Source organism: Sciurus carolinensis, chromosome 1 (genome assembly GCF_902686445.1).
Source record: "Sciurus carolinensis chromosome 1, mSciCar1.2, whole genome shotgun sequence".
Classification (NCBI taxonomy): domain Eukaryota; kingdom Metazoa; phylum Chordata; class Mammalia; order Rodentia; family Sciuridae; genus Sciurus; species Sciurus carolinensis.
In genome coordinates, this window is record NC_062213.1 from 153,418,150 (window position 1) to 153,440,585 (window position 22,436).

At 38.9% G+C, this 22,436-nt stretch overlaps 1 protein-coding gene across 1 annotated transcript in view; it reads left to right on the forward strand.

Moving 5' to 3' along the window:
• Wls (Wnt ligand secretion mediator) overlaps positions 1-22,436 on the forward strand; it is a 104,903-nt gene that overhangs the window by 33,058 nt on the left and 49,409 nt on the right. The window contains exon 2 of the mRNA XM_047518004.1: positions 3,627-3,899. Within this exon, the coding sequence (XP_047373960.1) occupies positions 3,627-3,899 (273 nt within the window). The remainder of the gene's footprint in view (positions 1-3,626; positions 3,900-22,436) is intronic.

Consider the following 22,436-nt stretch of genomic DNA (forward strand, 5'->3'; position numbering starts at 1 on the left):
TAGCTGAATCTTCAAAAAGATGTCATGTTATGTTTGTGCATGTCTTCATACAGCTCTGTATTTCTCAGAAGTCTTACTGATTTCATATCACTTTTAAATTAAATGTTGTCTAGTACCACATTTTATAGTTTGAGTACTGTAGTGGAAAAGTGGAGGCCAAAAAATATTGAGTTGAAATACAGATAAGGAAAGAGAAAAATGGCCTGTTTGACATGGTAATGAGAACCCAGCTCAGGATGGGCCAGCATTTTCAAAGAGTGGCTTATGATTCTTTGGTGTAAACTTCGGTGCTGTGTTAGCCTACCATAACATAAGTTAACTAATTCAGAGTGACTGGACACATTCATTTTTGGCCAAATCCCTCTGTCTACTAAATTATATTGATGTAGAAGTTAGCTCTTGGTCTACTTATTTTCAGCTAAATTGTATGCTATGGATGGGAGAGGGGACATTCATACTGTGTGCTGAGGCAGCTGGGCGATCCTGCATTACTATCCTAGGAATACCAAAGGGTGGTTATTTTTAGGTTTCACCTGAGCAAACATGACTCAGTTTGTTGACCTGAATCCATCCAGCCCCTTCTTAAATACACAAACTCTATTAATCCCTAGAACCACACTAGTGACTAAGTAAGGCCTTCATTACAAATAGCTTTTAGTTGATTGTGGCTTGTTCAAGGGTTATGATAATTTCAACTTCCTGCCTTTACTTCTTTTCTCTTACAATAAAATCACTTAAAAAATTTAAGTCCAGATCAAACTTCTTTTGGTATTAGACACAGTTTTATGGTTAGGGTGTTCACAGTTTTGGCTACAACTTATGAAAACACCTTCTACTGGTAGGCCACTAGTTATGAAATATTAGCTTTGGTTTTTGTTTACTTGATATGCTCTCTACATAAAGAAATATCTGGGAATTCACTTTTAGTTGCAGTAGGAAGTTGAATTGTAAAGATATTATTGGACGAAGACTAACTGTTCATGTTTGAATCAGGATGCCTATTTACTTGCTCAAACAATACATGCATTTTTTTTTCTTTTGAGCACTACTTCTACTTCAATTTTTCTGAAATTGAAAATGTTGAATTGTCTTCAGGTTTTTAAGTCATACAAAAAGTAAGGACTTTTTTTATTTTACTAGAAAGAAATAAAACTGGACTAGAGGACTAATTTATTCAAGTGAAGAAAAATATTTGTCATTCTCTCAGTCTGGCTTACAATGCACTTGAGGCTTCTCCAAGTTCATTGCCATGATCTCTATAAAAATATTAGTATTTCTGGGATTTTTTTCTTTGTGGAAAAAAACACCAGACTAGTGAAAGAATGAAAATAATGCAGGCTGCCACACAGGCAGCGTTCACTGAGGCCATTAAAAATGCAGCCTCTGTGAGGGTCAAGTGTTCAGCTTCTCTGTTGTTCAGTTTGGAATGTGGTTTTGGAGCTTAGCTGAGGAACCCGGGTAGTTATTTTTCATTTTGGTCTGAGGAGTGAGAGACTTGTTTTTCAAAGGTGGCGGGGTTGAGGGGGAGATAAAGAAATGAAAAAAAAGTTAGGTTCATTTTGGTAGAATAGAAATTTTAAAATGTAGTAACTATTTTCTGTAACACATAGTTTGAGTATGTTAGTCAGAAATAGAATTCATGAATTCATGACTTTTATTTCATTGTTTATTTCTCCAACAACATTAAAAAACTTCCAGTTAAATGTGCCATTTTGTCTTTCTAATGTCAGGGGTTAGTTAGCTAAGTTGGGATAACCAAAGTTTGATTGACTCATGTTTCTACTAATGAGAAGGTGATGGATTTTAGGTGGTTAGTTGTAAAACATCCCCATAGTACAGTTTTGAGTTTTGGAGAAATAGTTCCCTAGCATGAGTTAGTGGGGACTCCCTGTTGCATGGTCAGCCTGCTGTGTTAATGGATTTTCAGCTGTATTTTGGTAGTGTTGAGTTTTCCTATTAAGTTTTAATTGTCTTTAGCCCAACTTTCTGCAAACATAACATTTTATTACTCAGAATTTAACTTTGGGATAGATATTTCAGGATAGAAAAATATGGAATTGAGCATTAGAAGTAGGGCAGAATATTAATAAGACACACTTTTGCTTTCTAATAAGACTCACCCTTTGCCTTACATATTCCTGTAGTTACCATTTGATTTCTATTAAATAAGGGATAATTTATGCTAAGAAAAGATCTGTAAACATAAGTATGACAAATATCAGATGCACAGAATTAAGCATATTTAAACCACACACATAAACCATGATTTTTTTATGTTTTTCTTCCATTGTCACCTTTCGGGGAAAATTTTTATGGATGTATTTTTAAATTATGCTATACTATAAGGACCCACATGACAAAAACTATGAAATATTTTCAAGGAAATCCAAAACCAGATTCCAGATAATGGAGAAGCAAGTATCGTTTGGATGGGAAAACCAAATGTTGTCTGGGGGCTGGGGTGGTAGCACAGTGGTAGAGTGCTTGCTTAGCATGAACGAGGCACTGGGTTTGATCCTTAGCACTGCATATAAATAAATAAAGATCCCTTGACAACTAAAAAAAATTTTTAAAAAACCCCAAATATTGAAAGAGGATGCTAATTCTGCTCACATCAATTTATAAATTTAATATGTAAATTTGAAATGAATTGGGGAAAGTAGTTACTCTAGCAGATTTTGATCCTAACCATAACCATCAACCCTATAAGTTTCAAAACAATATTGGACTAACCCACTATGTGGAAAAAACAGACCTCACACCATGCCTGTGTCAAAGCAGATTCCATACAGCTCAACTGCTTAAATATTTAAAAATTAACAAAATTGTAAATAGCAACTAGAAGCCAATACAGGTAGCTGTTCATTGAATTTAGAGATAAAGAAGGTAATCTCAGAACACAAAAGCATGAACAATATTATAAAGGAAAAGAGGGATTCTTTGTAAAATGTGGAACTTTTATGAATTGAAGTATGCCATAAACAAATTTAGATAGCAGATAGAAAAGTTAGGAGAAATTATTAACAAAAAATTAGAATTATTCTCATTTATAGGTAGCTTTTACAAACTGATAAAGGAATAGTTAATTTTAGTATCTGATTGACTAATTTACAAACAGCAATTGAAATTTTTTAATTAAATGTTTATAATTGCTAATACCAATTTTATGCTTTCCATGTGTTTTGCCCTTTAAAAGAAGAAAGAACAAATATACAGACAGGTTAGTAATTCCTATGTGGATAGTGGTGGGCATAACTAGAAATGGGAGAGCATGTAATTGACACCGGCAGGTTGACTGCAGAACTGACTTTATTTATCATATACTACCCTGGATTTTGGTGACCTTGGTCTGGAGCGAGGAGTTGACTGCATTAGATTGCTTATAAATGTATGCTTTAAATACCAGTGATTGTAAACAGTGCCAGCTTTGGGGGATGCTTTTATGCCCTTCTGGAGGTACACGAAGGAACCTTTCATTTGGGGAAATCCCTAGGAATTACTGACCTCAACTTGTAGAAACCAGTACAGAAGAACCTGGACAGAAGACAGGAGTGGAAAGAACATTAACTAGAAATGATCGCTTCAGTCTATTTATCTTCTAAAACAGAAAACCACTGTCTTTTCAGCTCCAGGGCCCACGACGGCAGTGTCCTACATGTCAGTGAAATGTGTGGACGTCCGCAAGAACCATCACAAGACAAAATGGCTGATGCCCTGGGGTCCTAATCAGTGTGATAAGATCCGAGACATTGAAGAAGCAATTCCAAGGGAAATTGAAGCCAACGACATTGTGTTTTCTGTCCACATTCCTCTCCCCTCCATGGAGATGAGTCCTTGGTTCCAGTTCATGCTGTTTATCCTACAGCTGGATATCGCCTTCAAGCTGAACAACCAGATCAGTAAGTGCACCCTCTTCCAGCCCTTCTCACCTTTGGCAATGCCCCTCACAACAGTAACAGGACAATGATGATAGCAGCTGGTTATGATTGTCTGCTGATTGCTTAAAGGCCCTTTCTGAGTACTTTACCTATATTAACCCTCTGAATTTTCCCAGAGAGTCCTTGAGATAGATCTTATTATTATCACATTTTGCAAATAGATCACCTAGGCATGGGGAGGTTGCCCAAGATCGGAAGACCAGAGAGTGGCATATCTGGGGTCCTAACTCAGAAAGCTGCCCTAACCCGAGTCATCTTCACCTCTCCAGTTCTAGGAGAGAGCCCACCCACACAGTGTGACTGAAGGACTTTCAAAAGTTCTTTTTATTAAAAGTGGCATTTCCCATGGGGCTTTGAATAAAGCCACGGCCTTAGAAAAAGATCACTAACAAAGTGAGGACGCCAATTCATGAGCCCCATTTCCCACTAAAATAACTTACCTTTTTAGTTTTGTTGCATTTCAAAACTCTGAATACATAAACATTTTGTGGGGAGGAGATTATTGAGTGATTTCTGGAAGACTGAGACATGTTTGGCATCTGGGGATAGTGTAGGGAATCTTAAGTTGAAAGGAAGCAAAGGTTATTTTTTCAAGGAGGGGTTGGGTACCCGAGATTGAACTCAGGGGCCCTCGACCTCTGAGCCACATCCCCAGCCCTATTGTATATTTTATTTAGAGACAGGATCTGACTGAGTTGCTTACTGCCTCACTTTTGCTGAATCTGGCTTTGAACTTGCGATCCTCCTGCCTCAGCCTCTGGAGCTGCTGGGATTATAGGCATATGCTACTGTGCCCGGCAAGAAAATGTTTTTTAATGAAAGAGGCAAAGGTGTGTTGAAGATTGCTCTGCCTGGGCCTGTCCAGAGACTGAAGCACTTCTTCTAATTATAATTCTCTACAGCAACAATAATCTTGATATATAGTTATATTCATTTTACTCTCTTTAGGAATTAGAGCCATTTATGTACCTGATTGACATCTTATCTGAAATGAGGAGATTATGCTGAGATAATTTTCTAGAATGCAGAGTTTTCTTTTTCCCATTCATTCAGTCTCTTACCTTTTCAAACTGTTTTCAAGTGTCCGCCATGGCCAGGCACTGCCCTGTTGGCTGGACGTGCAGGCACAGAGGGGGTTGCTTTTCTTCAAGGTAAAGTGAAAGGCTAGAGTAAAGTTAAAATGACAAATAACCAATTATGAGAGTATGTGTGTGGGGTGCTATGGCCAAGGTAGGCCCTGGGAGACTGTGGCAACCTAAAGAAAAGACTTTAGGGCAAGGAAAGGGCAGACTGGGTGTCTGTGGGGGCAGTGGTATATGGAGGTGAGCAGACATACTAGAGGTGAGAGTTCAAGAGAAAAGCCTGGAAACAGTTGGCCATGAGTATGGAAGTGAGTGGAAGAGCATTCTAGATAGGAGGAAATGGCCAAACAGGAAGCCCCAGACTCACATAAGAGGCTGTTGCATTCAACCATTGTTTCCCACGACCCCAGTTTCTTGTCTGTTGACTCACTCAAAGTCCCAACCATATGTTAAATGCTAAGTACCAAGAACATAAGATTGTACAAGACATGATTTTTGTCAGGGAGTAGAGGAGAGGGTGCCTGGAAAAAAGACACTTAAACTATGAACGAGAAAGAATGCGTAGGTACTTTAATAAAAGGACTATGCTCTGCAATGTGTTAGCTTTGGGAAGGAAACAGTGTGTCATGGGATGAGTCTATAATGATTTTGCAAACCTCAATGTTTGGGAGTTAGTATTCCTAGTTCCAAAAATATCTTCAATAAAAGAAGAACAAGGGTAGTAACAGGAGTTCCAGGAGGACAAGACAGGTAGATTGCCTGATGAAAAATGTCAGCGACACAGTGTTCTGCTGCCTGGCTTGGTTGCTTGTGGTTTATTTCAGGTATAAGCTCTTAGATTCCTAGTTCCAAATATAAAGGAAATTGTTTATTCTGTAATAATTGAAATAATTTCTATCCACTGGCTACATTAGTGCCACAATTTAGGAGCTCAGAATCAATAAATATTTACTATCTCCACACTTAATGTGGATCAGAAAGATACCCACAGCTTAGATGGAGAGTCTCTGGACCAGCCTTCCACTTGAGGCTGTGGTCAAGCTGTTGTCCTGGTCTTCAGTCTCATCAGAAGGCTTGTAGGCTCTGTTGGGTGGGGGGATCTGCTTCCATCCTCACTGTTGGTGTTTGGCAGGATCCTCTACCTCCCTGTGTGGGCTTCTCCTTGGGGCTGCCCCGCAGCATGGCAGCTGGCCTCTCCCTGGGACTCTTACCAGGGGAGCATAGGGATCATGTTCCAGGAGAGGCCATTCGGTATTAGAAGTGACATCCCATCACTGCTGATGTAGTCTGTTGGTTAGAGAAGAACTGGTAGGGTCATTCCGCGCTCTAGGAAGGCAATTAACAAGGCATGAAATCTAGATGGGCTCATCAAGAACCTTCTAGGAGGTGTCTACCCAGGTGTGTCCAGATAAGAAGTAATAGAATCTACATTTTAAGAGAATGGTCTCAGGAGTCCCACAGCAAAAGGTTTAAGTCTCTGCCAGTTGCAGAATCTCTCAGAACCAATTTCCTCGACTGTAAAACGTGGATAATAATTTCCAATTAGCCAAATCACTATAAGGAATAAATTAATTTATGTAATGCTCTTAGTGCATATTATTTAAAAATTAAAAAATAAAAGTAGCTATTTTAATTATTATTCCCAAAGTTCATCCCCTTTACCAATTTTAATTTCTGCATCTTGCTTCGTGAGATTAACCTTATAAAAGAAACATAACTTTAATTTTATCATTCCTCTCTATAAAACACCTTTAATAACTAACAAATAAGCCTTCAGCATTGAGAGTTATCCCTTATCCCTCACTGCTGACCTGCACATAAATTAAGCGCTTCCTATTGAAAACCATCCTTCAAGACATCCCAACTGTCATGTGCCCCTGGAGCCTTCCCAAGTATTTTGTTTCCCCTCCTCCATTCCCTCCCAGGTACCGTTCATCTTCCTTAAACACCCCTCATCACTGGCTTGTGATATCCACTCTACCAGCCTCAGTCTGCATTGCTGACTTATTTTCTACGACTCCTGGCTAGTCGGTGACCTCTCAGTGGGAGGCTTGTGTGTTGTTTCCATTTATGTAACTCACAGCTTTGTGATGAAAACATTTCTTGGATTGTGTCATTCTGCCAAAATAGGAATGTAAAGATCGAGGTGTTTGCCTCTCTTCCTAATCCAAAAAAGGTTTTTGTTATTTAAGTAACATTTCCAGTAATCATTAACACTGACCCACTGATTCTGGTTCTAGTTGTTCATATATTTCTTATACTGATTAAATTGTAGTTAAGATTTTAGAATTGATTCTGAGGTAATGTGTTCTATTTTCCAGCTGCCTGTTGCTCTGATAGGCTACTATTGAGAGCTGAGTCTAACTCTTGAGCAGGTATTTTGCAGCATGTTCTGTTTTCAGGTTGTGAGAGAACATTGGAGGATTTTGTCATTCTGCCTTTTGCATTTTTGAAAGTGACTGACCTGTAATTCTGTTTCAGAACTTGGCATCAAAATTATTTAGTAAAATAATCTAGAGCCTCAGGTGGGTTCATGTGAAATTTTAGAAGTTGATGATACATTTCTAAAATTTAATTACACCATCAAAATTTGGAAAAGATACTTAAGTATGTTTAGTGAAATTTTTTTATAACTAGAATTGTATTTTTAAAAACATATCACTGATAACTTGAAATAACTCAAGTACTTTTGCTACTTCATTTTTTACCAGTTCACTATAAATGTATTGACTATTTTAGAATTCTCCATACTCATTTGAAATGTATTGATAGCTCAGTTTTCACAATTATCAGCTTAAAATATATAAATAAAATGATTTTTAAACTCAAGTAGTGAGCATTTATCTCAAACCAGAAACTAGGAAATAATTCTACATTAATAATTTTATAGATGAATTACTTCTCAGCTAATATTAACCCAAAATGACAAATTTCCCATGTTGGTGAGGTTTTTACTAAACTATTTCTATATGTAAATGAAATATGAATGTATCTAATTTTTTCCTCCCTCATCTGTTTTAAGGCTCCAAAATACGTACTGTTTTTGCTTTGGATTGGATATAATTTGATTATTCATGTGTTGGAAGCTTGGTTCCTTGTGTAGGGTACTGAGAGGTGGTAGAACCTTTAAGAGGTAGGGTCTAGTAGGAAGGGATGAGGGCTTTGGAGCATCACCCTTAGAGGAGATGAATGTCATTCTTATGAAACCCTGTTATGCCCCATGGGAACAAGTTGTAAAAAGAGTGAGCCTGGCCTCTGATTCCCTCTGGCTTCCTGTCTCACCATGTATCTTTTCTACGCATACTCGTTTCCCTTTCGGTTTTTCCACCATGTTGTGATGTAGCCAACAATTTCCTAACCAGGGGCCCCACCTTAGATGTCCATTTTTCTAAACTGTAAGGTAAATGACTCTCTTTAAAAAAATAAAATAAAATAAAGTGTCAAGCTGTGGGTATTTTTTTATAATAACAGAAAATGGACAAAGACAACCTTCATCTAGAAAAAAGATCATATCAATGTTTCTTATCTAGAAATCATTCTTAATTTTCTTATAACATGGGGGCCTGTACTTAATAGGAACATACTAAAAAATTAACAAAATATACAACTATTGGTGCCTTCAATAAATGTGTGAAATAATTGAAACCATAGAGCTGCCAAGAAAATCAGATTTTAAAAAGTGCTTTTTATGAACAGTAGCAGTATTTGGTGGCTGCTGATGTTAATACGAGGTTACACATTGGATTTGTGGGAATCTTTTTTTTTTCTTAAATTTATTCTCTGTACATTTGTTTTTGTTTATTGAGCAGGACATTGGTTAAAAATGATATTGTCTTTTTTCATTGATAGATATGTATATGAATACAGATATTTTAATTACATTAATACTTAAGACAGGCCTACATTTTCCTCTGATCCTTGTGTTAAGAATGCATGGAATTGTCTGTTCTGTTCACTTTTATATTTTACCATTACTTGAATTCCTTTCTGACAGCAAGAAATGAGACTTGAGAAAAGAGTCTCAGAGTGTGATAAACAAGATCTTATTATATGTGAATGGCTTCCTGTTTATCAAAGATTCGGTTGTAATGATATTACCTCTCATGCAGGAAGTCACGACCAGACCTCTTTAATTAAAAAAGCAAACTTTTGCAGGCAGTCTATGAAATGAGTCTAGATTTTAAACAATGAAAGGAGATTTCATATTTGGGCTGTGAATTAAAGCTGGGACTTCCCATACATGCTGGTTAGAGTTTTTACCTGCCTTTGAAGGGTCATTGAGCAGATAAAATAATCTAAGGATTACATATTTTAAATAACTTATTATATTGGAGCTAAATGTTTATTATTTTTAAATCATTCAACTTAAAGGTGATCCTGGCTTTAGCTAGGATCTGACATCTTAACAAAAACTTAGATAGAAAAGCATTCACTTACACAATAAAAACTGGTTGTTGTTTCATCAGTTCCAGAATTTACTCAGACTGGTGTCTTTGGGAGGAAAACAATGGCAATATAGGGTAACTTAGAGTAATGAATTTATAGTAATGATATATAGTAATAAAAATGGTTAGGTAATGTATGTATTACATAGGTAATGTACGTATTATATATAGGTGATGTGTGTATTACATTTAAGAGTACATATCATGCAAAAAAGTAATACGCATTTGAAAAAAGTGTTGTAGAGGGTTGGGACTTTCAGCCCTATCCTCCAACCTCTGGGAGAACAGAGGGGCTGAAAGCTGACTTGATCTCCAATAGCCAACAATGTAACTAATCACTGCTACATAATGAAGGCTTCATCAAAACCCAAAAGGACTCACTTCTTTCCACATAGTCAAACATGCAAAGGTTCCTTGAGGGGGCGCACCTGGGCAGAGCATGGCAGTTCAGGGCACACCCCCCACAGCCCTTGCCCTGTGCATCTCTTCTTCCTGCCCATGGAAGAGAAGTGATGGGGTCATTGAGAACCTCACCCTTGGAAGAGGTTCCTGTAGTTTTATGAAACCCTTTTTAGATCCCATGGGAACAAATTTTAAGAGTGAGTCTGGCCTCTGTAATACCCTTTACAATAAACTGGTAAGTGTTAAGTAAGGTGTTTCCCTGGGTCCTGTGAGGTACTCTAGCAAGTTAGTCCAACCTGAGGAGAGGGTCTTGGGAACCTGGATTGTTGGCAGGAGGTCAGAGCATAGGCCAGAACCTGTGCTTGCTCCTGTATGTGAAGTGGTATCTAAAGCGTGGTGGTCTCTATGGTACTGAGCCCTTCAACCCTTGGGTTCTCCACATAGATAGAAGTAGAAGAATGGAGTCACTGGGAGAAAGCTTCTACATAGAGGGATCTGTTTTGAACAGCAAAGTTGGGATTTTTCAAAGGTCTAAAAATCCCTCAGGCTGGTAAATTATGATGGGTGGGAAAGCTAGGCACGTTCTCTTCTTACATAATGAAGTCATTCTGTTTTGCCTTGAGCCCTGGGCTGGATACTACAATCATTGCAAATAACTAAATGAAGTGATAGAATTATTTCTGTAAGTGGCAAGTGATTTTTCTTTCTCCAAACTGGAAGCATTTCTAATGAAAAAAGTAATTAGAATGATATTAAAATTAACTAAGACATTTTCAAATTAGAAGATCAAGCGCCCTGTGATTGTGCATCTGTATGGAATGTTAGGTAGATACCATCAGACAGAAAAAAGAAGCAATCTATTGATTATTAAAAATAAACTCACATTATCCAAGATGAGGGATGAATTTTTAGAAAGAGGGAAGTCAGGGAATCTTTTTGTGAACTAATTTTTGGCCCTCAGCAAGAGTCAAGGTTCTTAATTCTGTTTTCTGATACTTCTGGAAGAACTTTGTGGAATGCCATACCATGATGGAGAAGGCCATCCATAGTGTGTCACTCAACTGAATTTCCATGTTTCAGCAACTATTGAAGAGCAATCCTAAGTTTACTCTATCAGCCTTTACTTCCGCTCCCTCTAAAAGAGGGATTGATTCATGAGCCTGTTACAGTCTCTATTTATAAGAATTATTTCTAATTGTATCATTTTCGCTGCAGATCAACATCACAAGATTTTAAAAGTTATATGTAAATTTTTTCATCTTCCACAATCAGAGTCAACAGTCAGAAATTAAAAAAAAAAAAAATCAACTTCTTCCTCTACTTTCTTCTGCCCTTTCCTCCCCAAAAAGATAAGCTGTAAAAGCTCAAAATATACCAGAAGGATCTCAGACACTTAAATGGAATAGGATATTTTTCAGGATTGGGTAAAAGGGAGGGTGGTTGCCAGGGTTGATGATGGGCTTCATGACCACTCCCTCAATTCCTATAAAATTGTGAGCCCCTTCAAGCCAAGGTTAGCACCTTAGAATTTCCTGGTTTGTGTCAGTCTGATTGACTTGGGATGGAAAGAAACTAACATCATGGGAAAAGACTGTATTTTGATGTTTAACCTTGGATACAGAAGATTAGGGACATGATGTTTGTTCACTCTCACTCATGGATTATCTTTCCCTTGAGGGAATCTTCTGGCACGTTTGTACAGTTCTTCCTTTGGAATTAACCATTGTGAACATGTTGATATTGGCAGGCTCTTGGGAACCTTTGGCTTTGTTTTCATTGGGTGTGATTATTGTAAGCACATTACTTAGACAAAGTCACTACAGAACTCCCTGTCTATTAGCATCACTACGAAGCTCTCTCTGGCTCAATGGTTTTATATTATCTATTTACAAATGAAGAAATTCAATCCAGAAGCAGAAAAGGGCTCCTCCAAAATCTTTCTAGAATGTTTTTGTTACAGCCTGGGTATCCCTGATCTGAAATTTTAAAATCAGAAATGATGCAAAATCCAAAACTTTTCTGAGTGCCAAAATGAAACTGTAAGTGGAGAGTTTTGCACCTACCTCCTGTGACAGATCCAGTTTAAAACATAGGAGCACTAAAAATATTGTCTGAAATGACCTTAGGCTCTGGTATAAGGTGTATGTGAAACACAAAATGAATTTATGTTTAGACTTGGGTCCCATCCCATATCTCATTATGAACATATAAAACATCCAAAAAAAAAATCAAAACACTTTTGGTCCCAAGCATTTTGGATAAGGGATATCCAGTCTGTAATGTTTATAGTTTGGTATATCCAGGCCCTTACATTCCTTCCAGTCATCCATTGGCTTACCTGTCAATTTTACATTAGGAAGTAGAGTGCATGAAGTTGGTCTCATCTTAACACTTACCCATACTGTTGAGTAGTTTGGAAATAATTACTAAACATCAACTATCATTATCTTATTGTAGGTGGCTTTGAACACTGGCAGGAATATTACAGGACTCTTGGGCTAGTAATCTTTAGGCAGTTCAGTGGGTGAAGTTCAGAGCTACATGAGTTCCCTGAAGTTCTATATAAAATTTTGGTCATTTTTCTTAATATTAATTTTTGGAGTAAGAGTGTTTATGGCTTTTGTCAGGTTTGCAAATGTATGCTTGGCCCAAGTTAAAGGACCTTTTAACTCAGGGTGTGATGACCTGCCCACTGTGGCACAGTTGGCTGGAGCCAGAGCAGGATCTCCTGGTTGTACATCAAGAGTGCATATAGGGGGATGGCTCCTGGCAATACAGGTCAGCTAGTCATCTACCAAATAACAGACTCATATTCTTGGACAGTCTCATATTCTTGTACTGGTCTTTCTAAAATGGTATTTTTTCAGTTTTTTAAAACCTCCCCATCTGTACTGCAGAGAATGTAATGCAGTCTAGAATCTAGACCAGGTGGTAGGTTGGTCCTGTTTATAGTGCCACAGCTGCAGATCACCCACCTGTCTCATTTCCTGCTCTGCGTTTAGAATATAAAAGAGGAGATTCTCTTTGCATCCATAACAAGTATATCCTTGTTACTAAAATAGAAGCCTAGTGACATCATTGCTGTTCATAATGTGAATGGCAGAGCAGCCACCAGCAGCAGATTGTGTAATGGTACCCCCTAATATATAGAAGATGTATTTGCATTTCTACCTCAACTTCTAACTTTGGGTCTTCTTTTCTATATTTAAATTCCAGCCAGTCATATAACATAGCTGATGTGAGTTTCTTTTATGAGGAAATCACACCTTTATTTTGGTTAACTTAAGAAAAAAGTGAATTAAAATTATTTTCTGGGTTATGCTTTTCAAAGCAAAAGGAAGTTAGAAGTAGGAAAATCCTTTGTTAGGCAAGGCAGAATTCTACTAGCAAAAGTGTTAAGGACTCTACATTGGAAAAAAACTTTTTCCCAGTATCTACCTACTGTTTCTGCATTAATGCTAGATAGTTCTAATTCCTCTTTTTCTTTAGTTAATAGTAATGGTATTAGTAAGAGAGGTAGTAATAATTCTTTAAAGCAGACATTCTAGGTTTTTTAAATTGTTCTGCTCCAGGTTGTTTTTTCAATTGTCCAACAAAACTCTTTCTGGCTTTGACCATTATTCATATCAGAACTTCAAAGGACAGTCCAGGCCTGACCTAAAAAGTGAGATTATGCCTTCATTAAAGATAAGGTGTGGGGGAAGATTGCAAATGTTTAAATTTAGTCTCTTAAAAAAATATTGCTCTCACATAGACAAGAGTTCTAATAGTTGGAGGTGTTCAGTAATAAAAATGTGGTCTCCGAAAATTGTGAGCACTCCTTCACTAATGGTGGTCAAGCAGGAGGTGGCTGGTGGGGATCATTAGATGACCACAATGATAGCTTGCACTGGGTGGTGCTTTCCTTACAAAATACTTCTGTGCCAGAGATGTTAGCGGTTGTCTTTGTTGCCAGTTGTTGGCTTTGGCTTTAGCTCATGCCCTTTTCTTGGAGAACTTGCCGAACTCCCTTCCCTGAGTGTTCCATCACCCAGACCGAGCCGGCAAGCTAGCTCTGTGATCAGTCTCCGGCCATAGCTGATCGAATTAGGGATGGGTCCTTGACCCAAAGGGAATCAATAACATTCTTCTTATAAAAAATTTCAATTCAATAATTCATGATCCACTTTCATCAGTATTTAAACTGGACAGTCCTGAGGGCCATCAGGGCAGCCATCATTCCCCATATGCACAGAATGGCAGAAACAGTTACTTGGCAGATGAGAAAACCAGATGCAAAGAGAAAAGTGGGGACAAAGGACTATGTGGCATAATTACAATAGACCACAGGAGATGACTTTCCTCCAACAGCTTTCTGAGTCTGCGTGTACTCCCTCAAGCTCATCAGCACATTCTGCCCTTGATTTTCCTGAGGTACTCCAGTATTCTTTCAGCTAATTTCTCCGTTAGCTAGTGTAGGTGAAATCCTGTTATTTGCAACCAAATAATCTCAGATTAAGAATTCGCTTTTACTTCTTCTTATCATCTTAATAATTATCTGTAGCAGAATGAAAAAAACCTGAAGATAGAAGAGGTTAAAGGATTATCTGAGGACGCCTAGCTGAGCGGTAGAGTGGTTATAAATGTATGTGATGTCAGAACTTGATCCTGCATGGATCTAGGGATAGTGCTATGGAATGGTTTCCTGTTCTTAGTGGGAAATTAGGCTAAGTGACCCCTAAGGTCCCATCTGTTCTAACCCTCTGATGCTCAGAGTCCAGGACTTGCTCAGGATTCTTTGACTTTATAAAATGTTCTTAGTATCCTTTTGGTTTTATAAATAAGTGACTTTAGACACCTTCAAATGTGACCTGTTTAGAAGACACTGCTCAGCAGGATTAGATAGTTCTTTATTGTATGAGCCATAGACTTAGAGTTGGAATGAGTGACTTTTTTGTATTTTTATTTTGTGATGTGTTACCTTGTGTTCATTTCTAGTCCTTGGGTAGGCAGACAGGGTTGGTGTACTGGAAGTGTATTTTTAGTCTGACATTAAAAAAAATGTATCATAGACACCAACACAGGAAGCATTTTTTAGGTGAGTCAGTGTATAAATAATCTCAAAGAGTTTTCATGATGGGATGGTAGGTCTTTAATTTAACAGTCCCAGCATCTGTAGCCCCTTTGCCAACCTCATTCATTCATTCAATTGTTATTTATTGAACTTATATATGCTAGCATTTTGCTTAGGATTTAAGAAAGAAAGACAAACCCTTATCCCTTATAACATAGTTTCAAAAAATGCCACTACCCTTCTTTGTTCTCTCTGACCTGTAAGACTGAATTTTTTGAATGCAGGGACAGCATGTTGTTTATCTTTAGGTTCCCGTACTTAGCATTGTCCCAGGTATAGTCAATACTCAAGATATATTCAGAAAAATTAGCTAGGAGCCCACAGTCTAGTTCAGAAAGAAAGAAAGAAAAAAATTGCACCCATATGTTCGGTGCCTAAACATGCCCAAAGTATTCTGTGAACACAGAGCAGAAATGATGAACTTTCTGGAAAGATAATTTTATTAGTTGAGTCTTGAAGGATAGAGTTTTAAAGGTAATGTAGGAATTTGTGGTATCATGTGAAGGCAAACAGTCCAAAGGCAGGCTATTTTGTTCTGGGAAGTGAAGGAACTTGGAGCAACAATGACAGCAAGAGATTAAGTACTTTCAAACCAGAGGGTTTGAGCCGAATTCTTGACCTGCTACTGACAGACAATATGACCTTTGGCAAGTGAGTTTTTAAAACTTTAGTGAATTCCATTTCCTCATCTATAGAATAGAGATAATAGTAGTGCTACCTATATAGGGGGGTTGTAAGAATTAAATTGGAATAATACATGTAAAACTTCTACCTTGTAAATGCTTGGCACATAGTACATGTTCAGTCAAAAAGAGTAGTTATTATTCTTGGACTTGAATAGAAAAGAGAAATATGAGCTCTGGAGAGAGCAGAAACATGTACAAAGCCCAGAAACATGTGGCAGGGCCAAGTATTTAGAACAAAGCCCCAGGTGGATGCTGGTCACATTCCTTCATCCCTTCAAGACAGGGTTATTAATTTCAGGTCAAGGACTTTAAACTTGGAAGAAAAGTGTGCATAGGCCTTATTTATACATTTAGTTTATTTTAAGCGATTTCATCCTAAGACCTTTAGTTTATGCATAGAATTCAGTTTTAAATCCAAAGGTAGAAGCCCCACATTCATAGTTTAGGTATGCCCCATGAATACCAAATTATGTGTTGTGATCAACTAAGCAATTGAAGAACATCCTAAAATACTAGATCAGAGAAAGTCCCAGAATCCTTAGGAAAATGTGCCCACAGGGCATGATTTAATTATATTTGACTGTAAACATATTAACATGTAAGCTGTTTTGAAATAGAATAATTCAAGTGGGAGAAGAGGTATATTGGAGACACTCTAGAAGGAAAGAACAGGACATGCAAAAGCCATGGGAACATATTCTGGATGAAGATAAAAATTCAAGCAAAGGCATTCAGGTTGAAGGAAGAAATATTTATTATGTGTCTCTTATGCATGCTCAACACTTGATGTTCAAGGTTAACTCTCCTGTTCTTTTTGAGGTCATTAATGGAGAACAAGTTTTAAAACTCTGCAGACTGAAATGATAGGTGACTTGTCCAAGGTCACCTGATTTGCAGGTGAGAAAGTCAGGACTAGGACCCATATTTTTTCACCATGAAATGCTGCAAAATAATACATTGTCTGCAAAGTAAACCCATTTGTTAGACTATAGACGAGTGTCCATATGAGAGAGAAAAGCTGAAGTCCTGAGAGACAAAGGGTCCCATCAGTGAGTTGCCTTAATGACCAAACTAAGAAATTGGAAGTTTAATCCTTAAGAAAAGGAATTGAGAATCACATATCTAGTGTTGAAAGGAAATGGTGGAATTCAGGATTGGAGACTCATTGCTTGTCCTTTGAATTATACAGCAGCTGGAAATCACATTTCTCTTTTCTTGTCTGGACTTCTCACTTGGAGGTGTTCTGATGGGAAGGCATCTATGAACTATTTAATGGGAGAAGCGGTAAAGCTGGGTTAGGGCCATGTTCACCCTGGGCTGGCTTCCGGGCAGGTAAAATCCCACTCCCTGTTGCTTTTTAGCTACAGACACAGCCACTGTGCCACCACCAGCTGAGTGACTCGGAATCCAGGGGTTGCCAGTAATTGTGGGTTTAAGTCACAGAGGAAAAAGATAAGAGGAGAGCCAGGCTGGTTTTTCCACAATTAAATGTTGCCTCTCGGGCTTCTCTGTTGGCAGGAATCCAAGAGGTCAGGATCCACCAGCCATATTATTTTTCTCCCTGGCTGCCTGCTCTCATTTGTATCCCCTCCTCATTCATGGGAAGGAAGAAAAGGTGGGTTGGAAATAAAAAGCTTGTTCTAGCCTACTTTTTCCTCTGCGAAACTTGTCAGAAACAAAGCTTTTCCATGAGACAGACGGAATCTCTTCTAGTAGGTGACTCTTCCTGCATACACTTTCCATCTCCTCTTCTTTTTTCTCTTTGCGAACAGCACAAATGTTTTCTGGGGGTTTTCTGGGGGTTGGGGTGAGGGGAACTGTTGAAATTCACTTTTCTTTTTTTATAGTCACGACAGTGTTTTTTCTCAAGTACTAACAGGTACCTGGTGTTTCAGGACTTTTGCATTTGTTAACTGTTAACTTCATGTTCTTGTCCCTCATCACTCCAAGGCCATTGTAAGTGTCTTGAGGGCAGGAATGGTTTATTAGTTCTTTATTTCAGCTGTGAATCTACCAAATCCGCTAGTCTCTTTCATACTTTGCCTCCCTCCTACACTAGTAGTGTGATCACAAGCCTCAGTTTCCTTGTTTTGAGCTTGCCGATGATTATTTATACCTGCCAGGCATTTGTGCAGGTGAAAATGTCTCCACTTAGTAGGCACTCAAAAATGCAAGCTTTTAAGAATCATTTATTTTTAAAATTCCATAAACAATAAGTAAACAAATAAAATTCCATGCTATCTTTATAAGAAAACACATTTCTGAGGTCAATTCAGTATCGAAAAGCAATGTCTGTGGGCCCTTGGTGAGAACTTAGAAGGGGAGAGATCCTTTTTCTCTTTTGAATGCTTTATACTTTTTATTGGTGCACTATAATTAAACATAATAGTGGAATTTGTTGTTACATCCTCATACCAGCACATAATATGACAATATAATTTGGTCATTTTTGTCCTCTAATATCTCCCATCCTCCCTCCCCTTAGTTCCCTTTCTCTACAGCCACCCTTCTGTTTTCAGGAGATATCCCCCCTTTCCTTTTTCCTCTGTAGCTTCCACAGATGAGAGAAAGCATGTGATGCTTGATTTTTCTGCTTTATTTATGCTTATTTCACTTAACCATGCATTCAAGTTCCATCTATTTTCCTACAAATTATACAATTTCATTCTTTTTTATGACTGAGCAAAACTCCAATGTGTACATATAACACAACCATTCATCAGTTGATGGACACCTAGGCTAGTTTCATAGCTTGGCTGTTATGAATTGTGCTGCTGTAAACACAGGTATCCATGTATTGTATAGCATGATGACTTTAATTCCTTAGGACAAATGCTAAGCAGTGTAGCTGGGTCACATGGTGATTTCATTCCTAGTCTACTGAGGAATCTCCATACTGATTTTCATAGTGGTCATGCTAATTTATGACCCCACCAACAGTGTAAAAGTATTCTTTTCTCCCCACGTTCTCTCCAGCATTTATTATTTGTATTCTTAATTGCCATTCTACCTGGAGTAAGATGAAATTTCAGTGTTGTTTTGATTTGCATTTCCCTGGTTGCTAGAGATGTTGAACATTTTTTTCATATATTTATAAATCATTTGTATTTCTTCTTTTGGAAGTATCTGTTTAGCTTATTTGCCCATTTCTTGATTGGGTTCCTTTTTTGTTTTTGTTTTTGTTTTTGAGTTCTTTATATATTCTGGATGTTAATCCTCTGTCAGAAAAGTTGCTGGCAAATATTTCCTCCCGTTCTGTAGGTTCTCTCTTCATGCTCTTATTTCCTTTGCTATGCAGGAGCTTTTTAATTCAATGCCATCCCATTGATTAATCCTTTGGATTATTTTCTGAACTTTCAGAGTCCCCAATAGTGCTCTTGAAAGCAGATTTAACTGGACTAGAAATAGAAATTGGCTCCACCCACAGGAAACACCTTTTCCTGTCTCTTGTCACCCCTCAACATAAGGTGGTGTGGGTTGATTTATTCAACTATGAGTAATGGAGCACCTACCTCCTGTACTCAGTGTAGAGTCAGAGGCTGGGAATGTGGAATAGCAAAGGAGATGACAAGCCACCAGGCCTCACTTGCTAAGGAATTGACATGGACATAAATGACATAAATGGCATGAGAGGGAAGCCCCAGGCTAACTAAAGAAGGTGTGCAGAGGAGAGTGCTGCCCCACATAGTGTTGAGGGGCAAGAGTGTGGAGAGATTGCCTAGAGAGGCTGGCAAAGGTGAAGAGTTGCTAACATTAGCGGAAGTGCAGAGAAAGGATTTCAGGGGAAATACAGGGAGGTGACTGGGGGTGAAGAATGGAAGGGAAGTCCTGCTTAGTACTCCTGTTGATGTGAGAATGTTTTACTGAGGAAGAGGCAGTAAAGATCTTCTGGGACTCAACCAAAGGTCATGCTTGTCCATAATGCCCCTTTCCCTCACATCCATGTGCCTTCCTCACCCTCCTCAGAATGTTATGAATCTGTCCATCTTCTAGAAGCCCGAGTAGCAGCAGAATAGTATCCCATTGCCACCAGAGCTCAGCGTTAGGAAATGCCCCAGCTGATTGATCAAGGGGAGGACCTTCTCTGCCCACAGAACCCCAAATCCTGAGTGCAGTAATTCTCCACATAAGCCATATGAGACAAATGCTCTGTGTGAATAACACTGGCCTGACTCCAGCAATAACACAGCTGTTGAAACAGCTTAGTCACCAGGCGATGGAGGTAGTGTGGTGAGGGACTGCTGGGGTACACTGAACTGACATTTAGCTGGCTGGCTGCTGACCTGAGAGTCAGCACAGATCTGTGGGAGAGCTGTGGAGAGAATCTGCTTCCTGTCCACAAAACTCCCATGTTTCTTTTGAAGCCTAACCATAATCCCCTCCCTGGGTAGACTCTGAGGAGGAAAACTGAAAACGTTTTAGGATTGAAGGGAAGGAAAGAACTGGTTCACTCTTTTTAGACACCTGGTCTCTCCCCCTTAATGGTTCATGTTTATTTCCTGAATCACTTTTTTCTCTTTTCTAATGCTGCAGGCGAGGCAGAATATGATTTAGATACGGTGAAGGGGGAGGATAAAAAAAAAACAGCTTACATTTATCTTATCTAGAAAAACAGTATGACTCTTAGCTCCAGGTGTCCAGGAGATGCCTGAAAAAGTTAGGAGGGAAAGTCCTGGCACCTTCTGCCTGGTCTTGCCTGGATTCCAGTAGCAGCTCCATCTGCCAGAGTTCCTGCCTGAAGGACTCTGGGCAAATCTGGGCAGAGTACTTAACTGGTCTCATCAGAATTTTGGGAGGACTCATAAACTGCCAGAGAATGACCCCCATTCCTCCTCCACCCTTTGAAGGGCTGACCTTTGTGTTTTCTCTTTACCCTGCGCTCCTTCTGCACTGTTTGTTTTGGAAGTTGTTAAGTTAAATTAGCCATCCCTTTCCTTTCCCGGTTGCTGTATGAGAAGGCAGCTGTCAGTCTGTGAACTCTGCCATCATCTATTTTTAGATTCAGTGTGAACTGAAGCTCTCTTCTCTAATTGCATTCAGAGAGAGGGGTGGGGGGCAGGTAGATCTTCACAACCATCAAATCAGCTATTCCAAATGCTCTGTGTACTGAAGGTGTCCTGGGGAGAAAGCAAAGACACCCACTGTGTGTTTTCTTCCCTTGGCTTTCAGATTGGTTTTCGCTCCACGTTTATGTTGATTATGGTCAAATAAGAAAGAGCTGTGGTCGTATTTGCTTTTGGTGTTTTAACACTTGCCAGTTTGGATGGTTCTGATTTCGGTAGCTTTGTTGGAAAAAGACAGGTTCATTGTTGAGTTCAAATTCCTTGGAAAATAAGTTTCTTAGAAAATATCTTTCCGGTGTTATTTTCTATGACATGAAATCATGTTAAGTGCACTGAGAACTCTGGCGTGCAGGAGGCTTTAGTTTTCTCCCGGTGGCTCTCTAGCCACCCTCCACTGCCCTCAAATGCCAGTCTGCTTTTCACAAAGCTGCCAGAATCTTGCTGAGACATTCCAAACAGAATGCCACAGCAGGCAGTACAAGCTCTGTCCCTCTGTCCTCAGGCTGTTCCTGCTCTTCACCTTTCCCCTTCTCTCCTGTCCCTCTTGCACTCCCCACCATATTGAATTAGTTGCTTTCCCTGACTGCTCCCTGCTGTTTTGTGCTCACCCCACTTTTTATGCATGCAGCTTCTCCCAGCTGTAATTTCTTCTCCTATCTTGCTCGACTGCCTAGTGAACTCTAATCCTGTGGTTCACAGGTAAACATCACCTTTTCTGGATGAAGTGGTGCAGAAGGTCATGCCTTCTGTGCTGCCTTCTGGAGTCCTTACCCAGCACTCTTGATCGTGTGGTGCCACCTGTATACTTTCTACTTTCTATGTACTACAAATGCAGTATTAACCGCATACTTATTTATGAATATACCTGCCCTTCCCACTTTACTGTAAACAATTTGAGGACAATGACACCTTCCTTATGTGTCTTTTTAACCCCACTACTGTGTATGGGAACCAGGAAGTACTTAAAAATATTTGGTAGAGGAAGAATGAATTGGGTTCTTTAGTCCATCCAGCCTTAGAGGTTTTAGCTTATTCCGTGGAATCTCTTGGCAGAAGTCCCTTCTAGTCTCTTATCCCTATGGACTGAGGGACATGATACAGACATTAAAGTTCTAGCCTTTTTTTGTTTAAGCCTCAAACCCTAAAGTAGGCCAGAGAATTCATTGGTTTCTAGCCCCTGCAATTGCATCCTGCCTCCTCTCTTCACCTCTTAGACCTTTCAGGGAGAACACTAGTATGTCCCCACATTCAGAAGGAAAAAGGAAGAAGGAGATAGCACCTCCCTCAGAATCACTTTCCTGAAATGTCCTCCTCCATCCAGACACCCCAGTACATTGTTCTTTGTTGGGACCATTGGGACCCCTGGGCCAAATTTGAGGAAAATTCTTTTGCTGGGTTAGGGGTGTGTGTTGTGTGTGTGTGTGTGTGTGTGTGTGTGTAATTATGTGGGGGTAGGATTAGGGAAGAAAGCATAAATGTCACTACAATAGAGCAAATCACCTGGTTGGTATAGAGATGATAGAGTGACAGGAAATTTGGAGTCATAAGAATATTTGAAGAAAAAGGATGTCGATCATTAATTTGGTAAGTACTTAATGAATATCTCTTGTGAAGACATGGGAGATGATCAGCATCCTCCAGTCTACGGGAGGTACGTAGGAGAGAGAGGCAGATAAATAGTCAGGTAGGTACACTGCAGAAGGATAA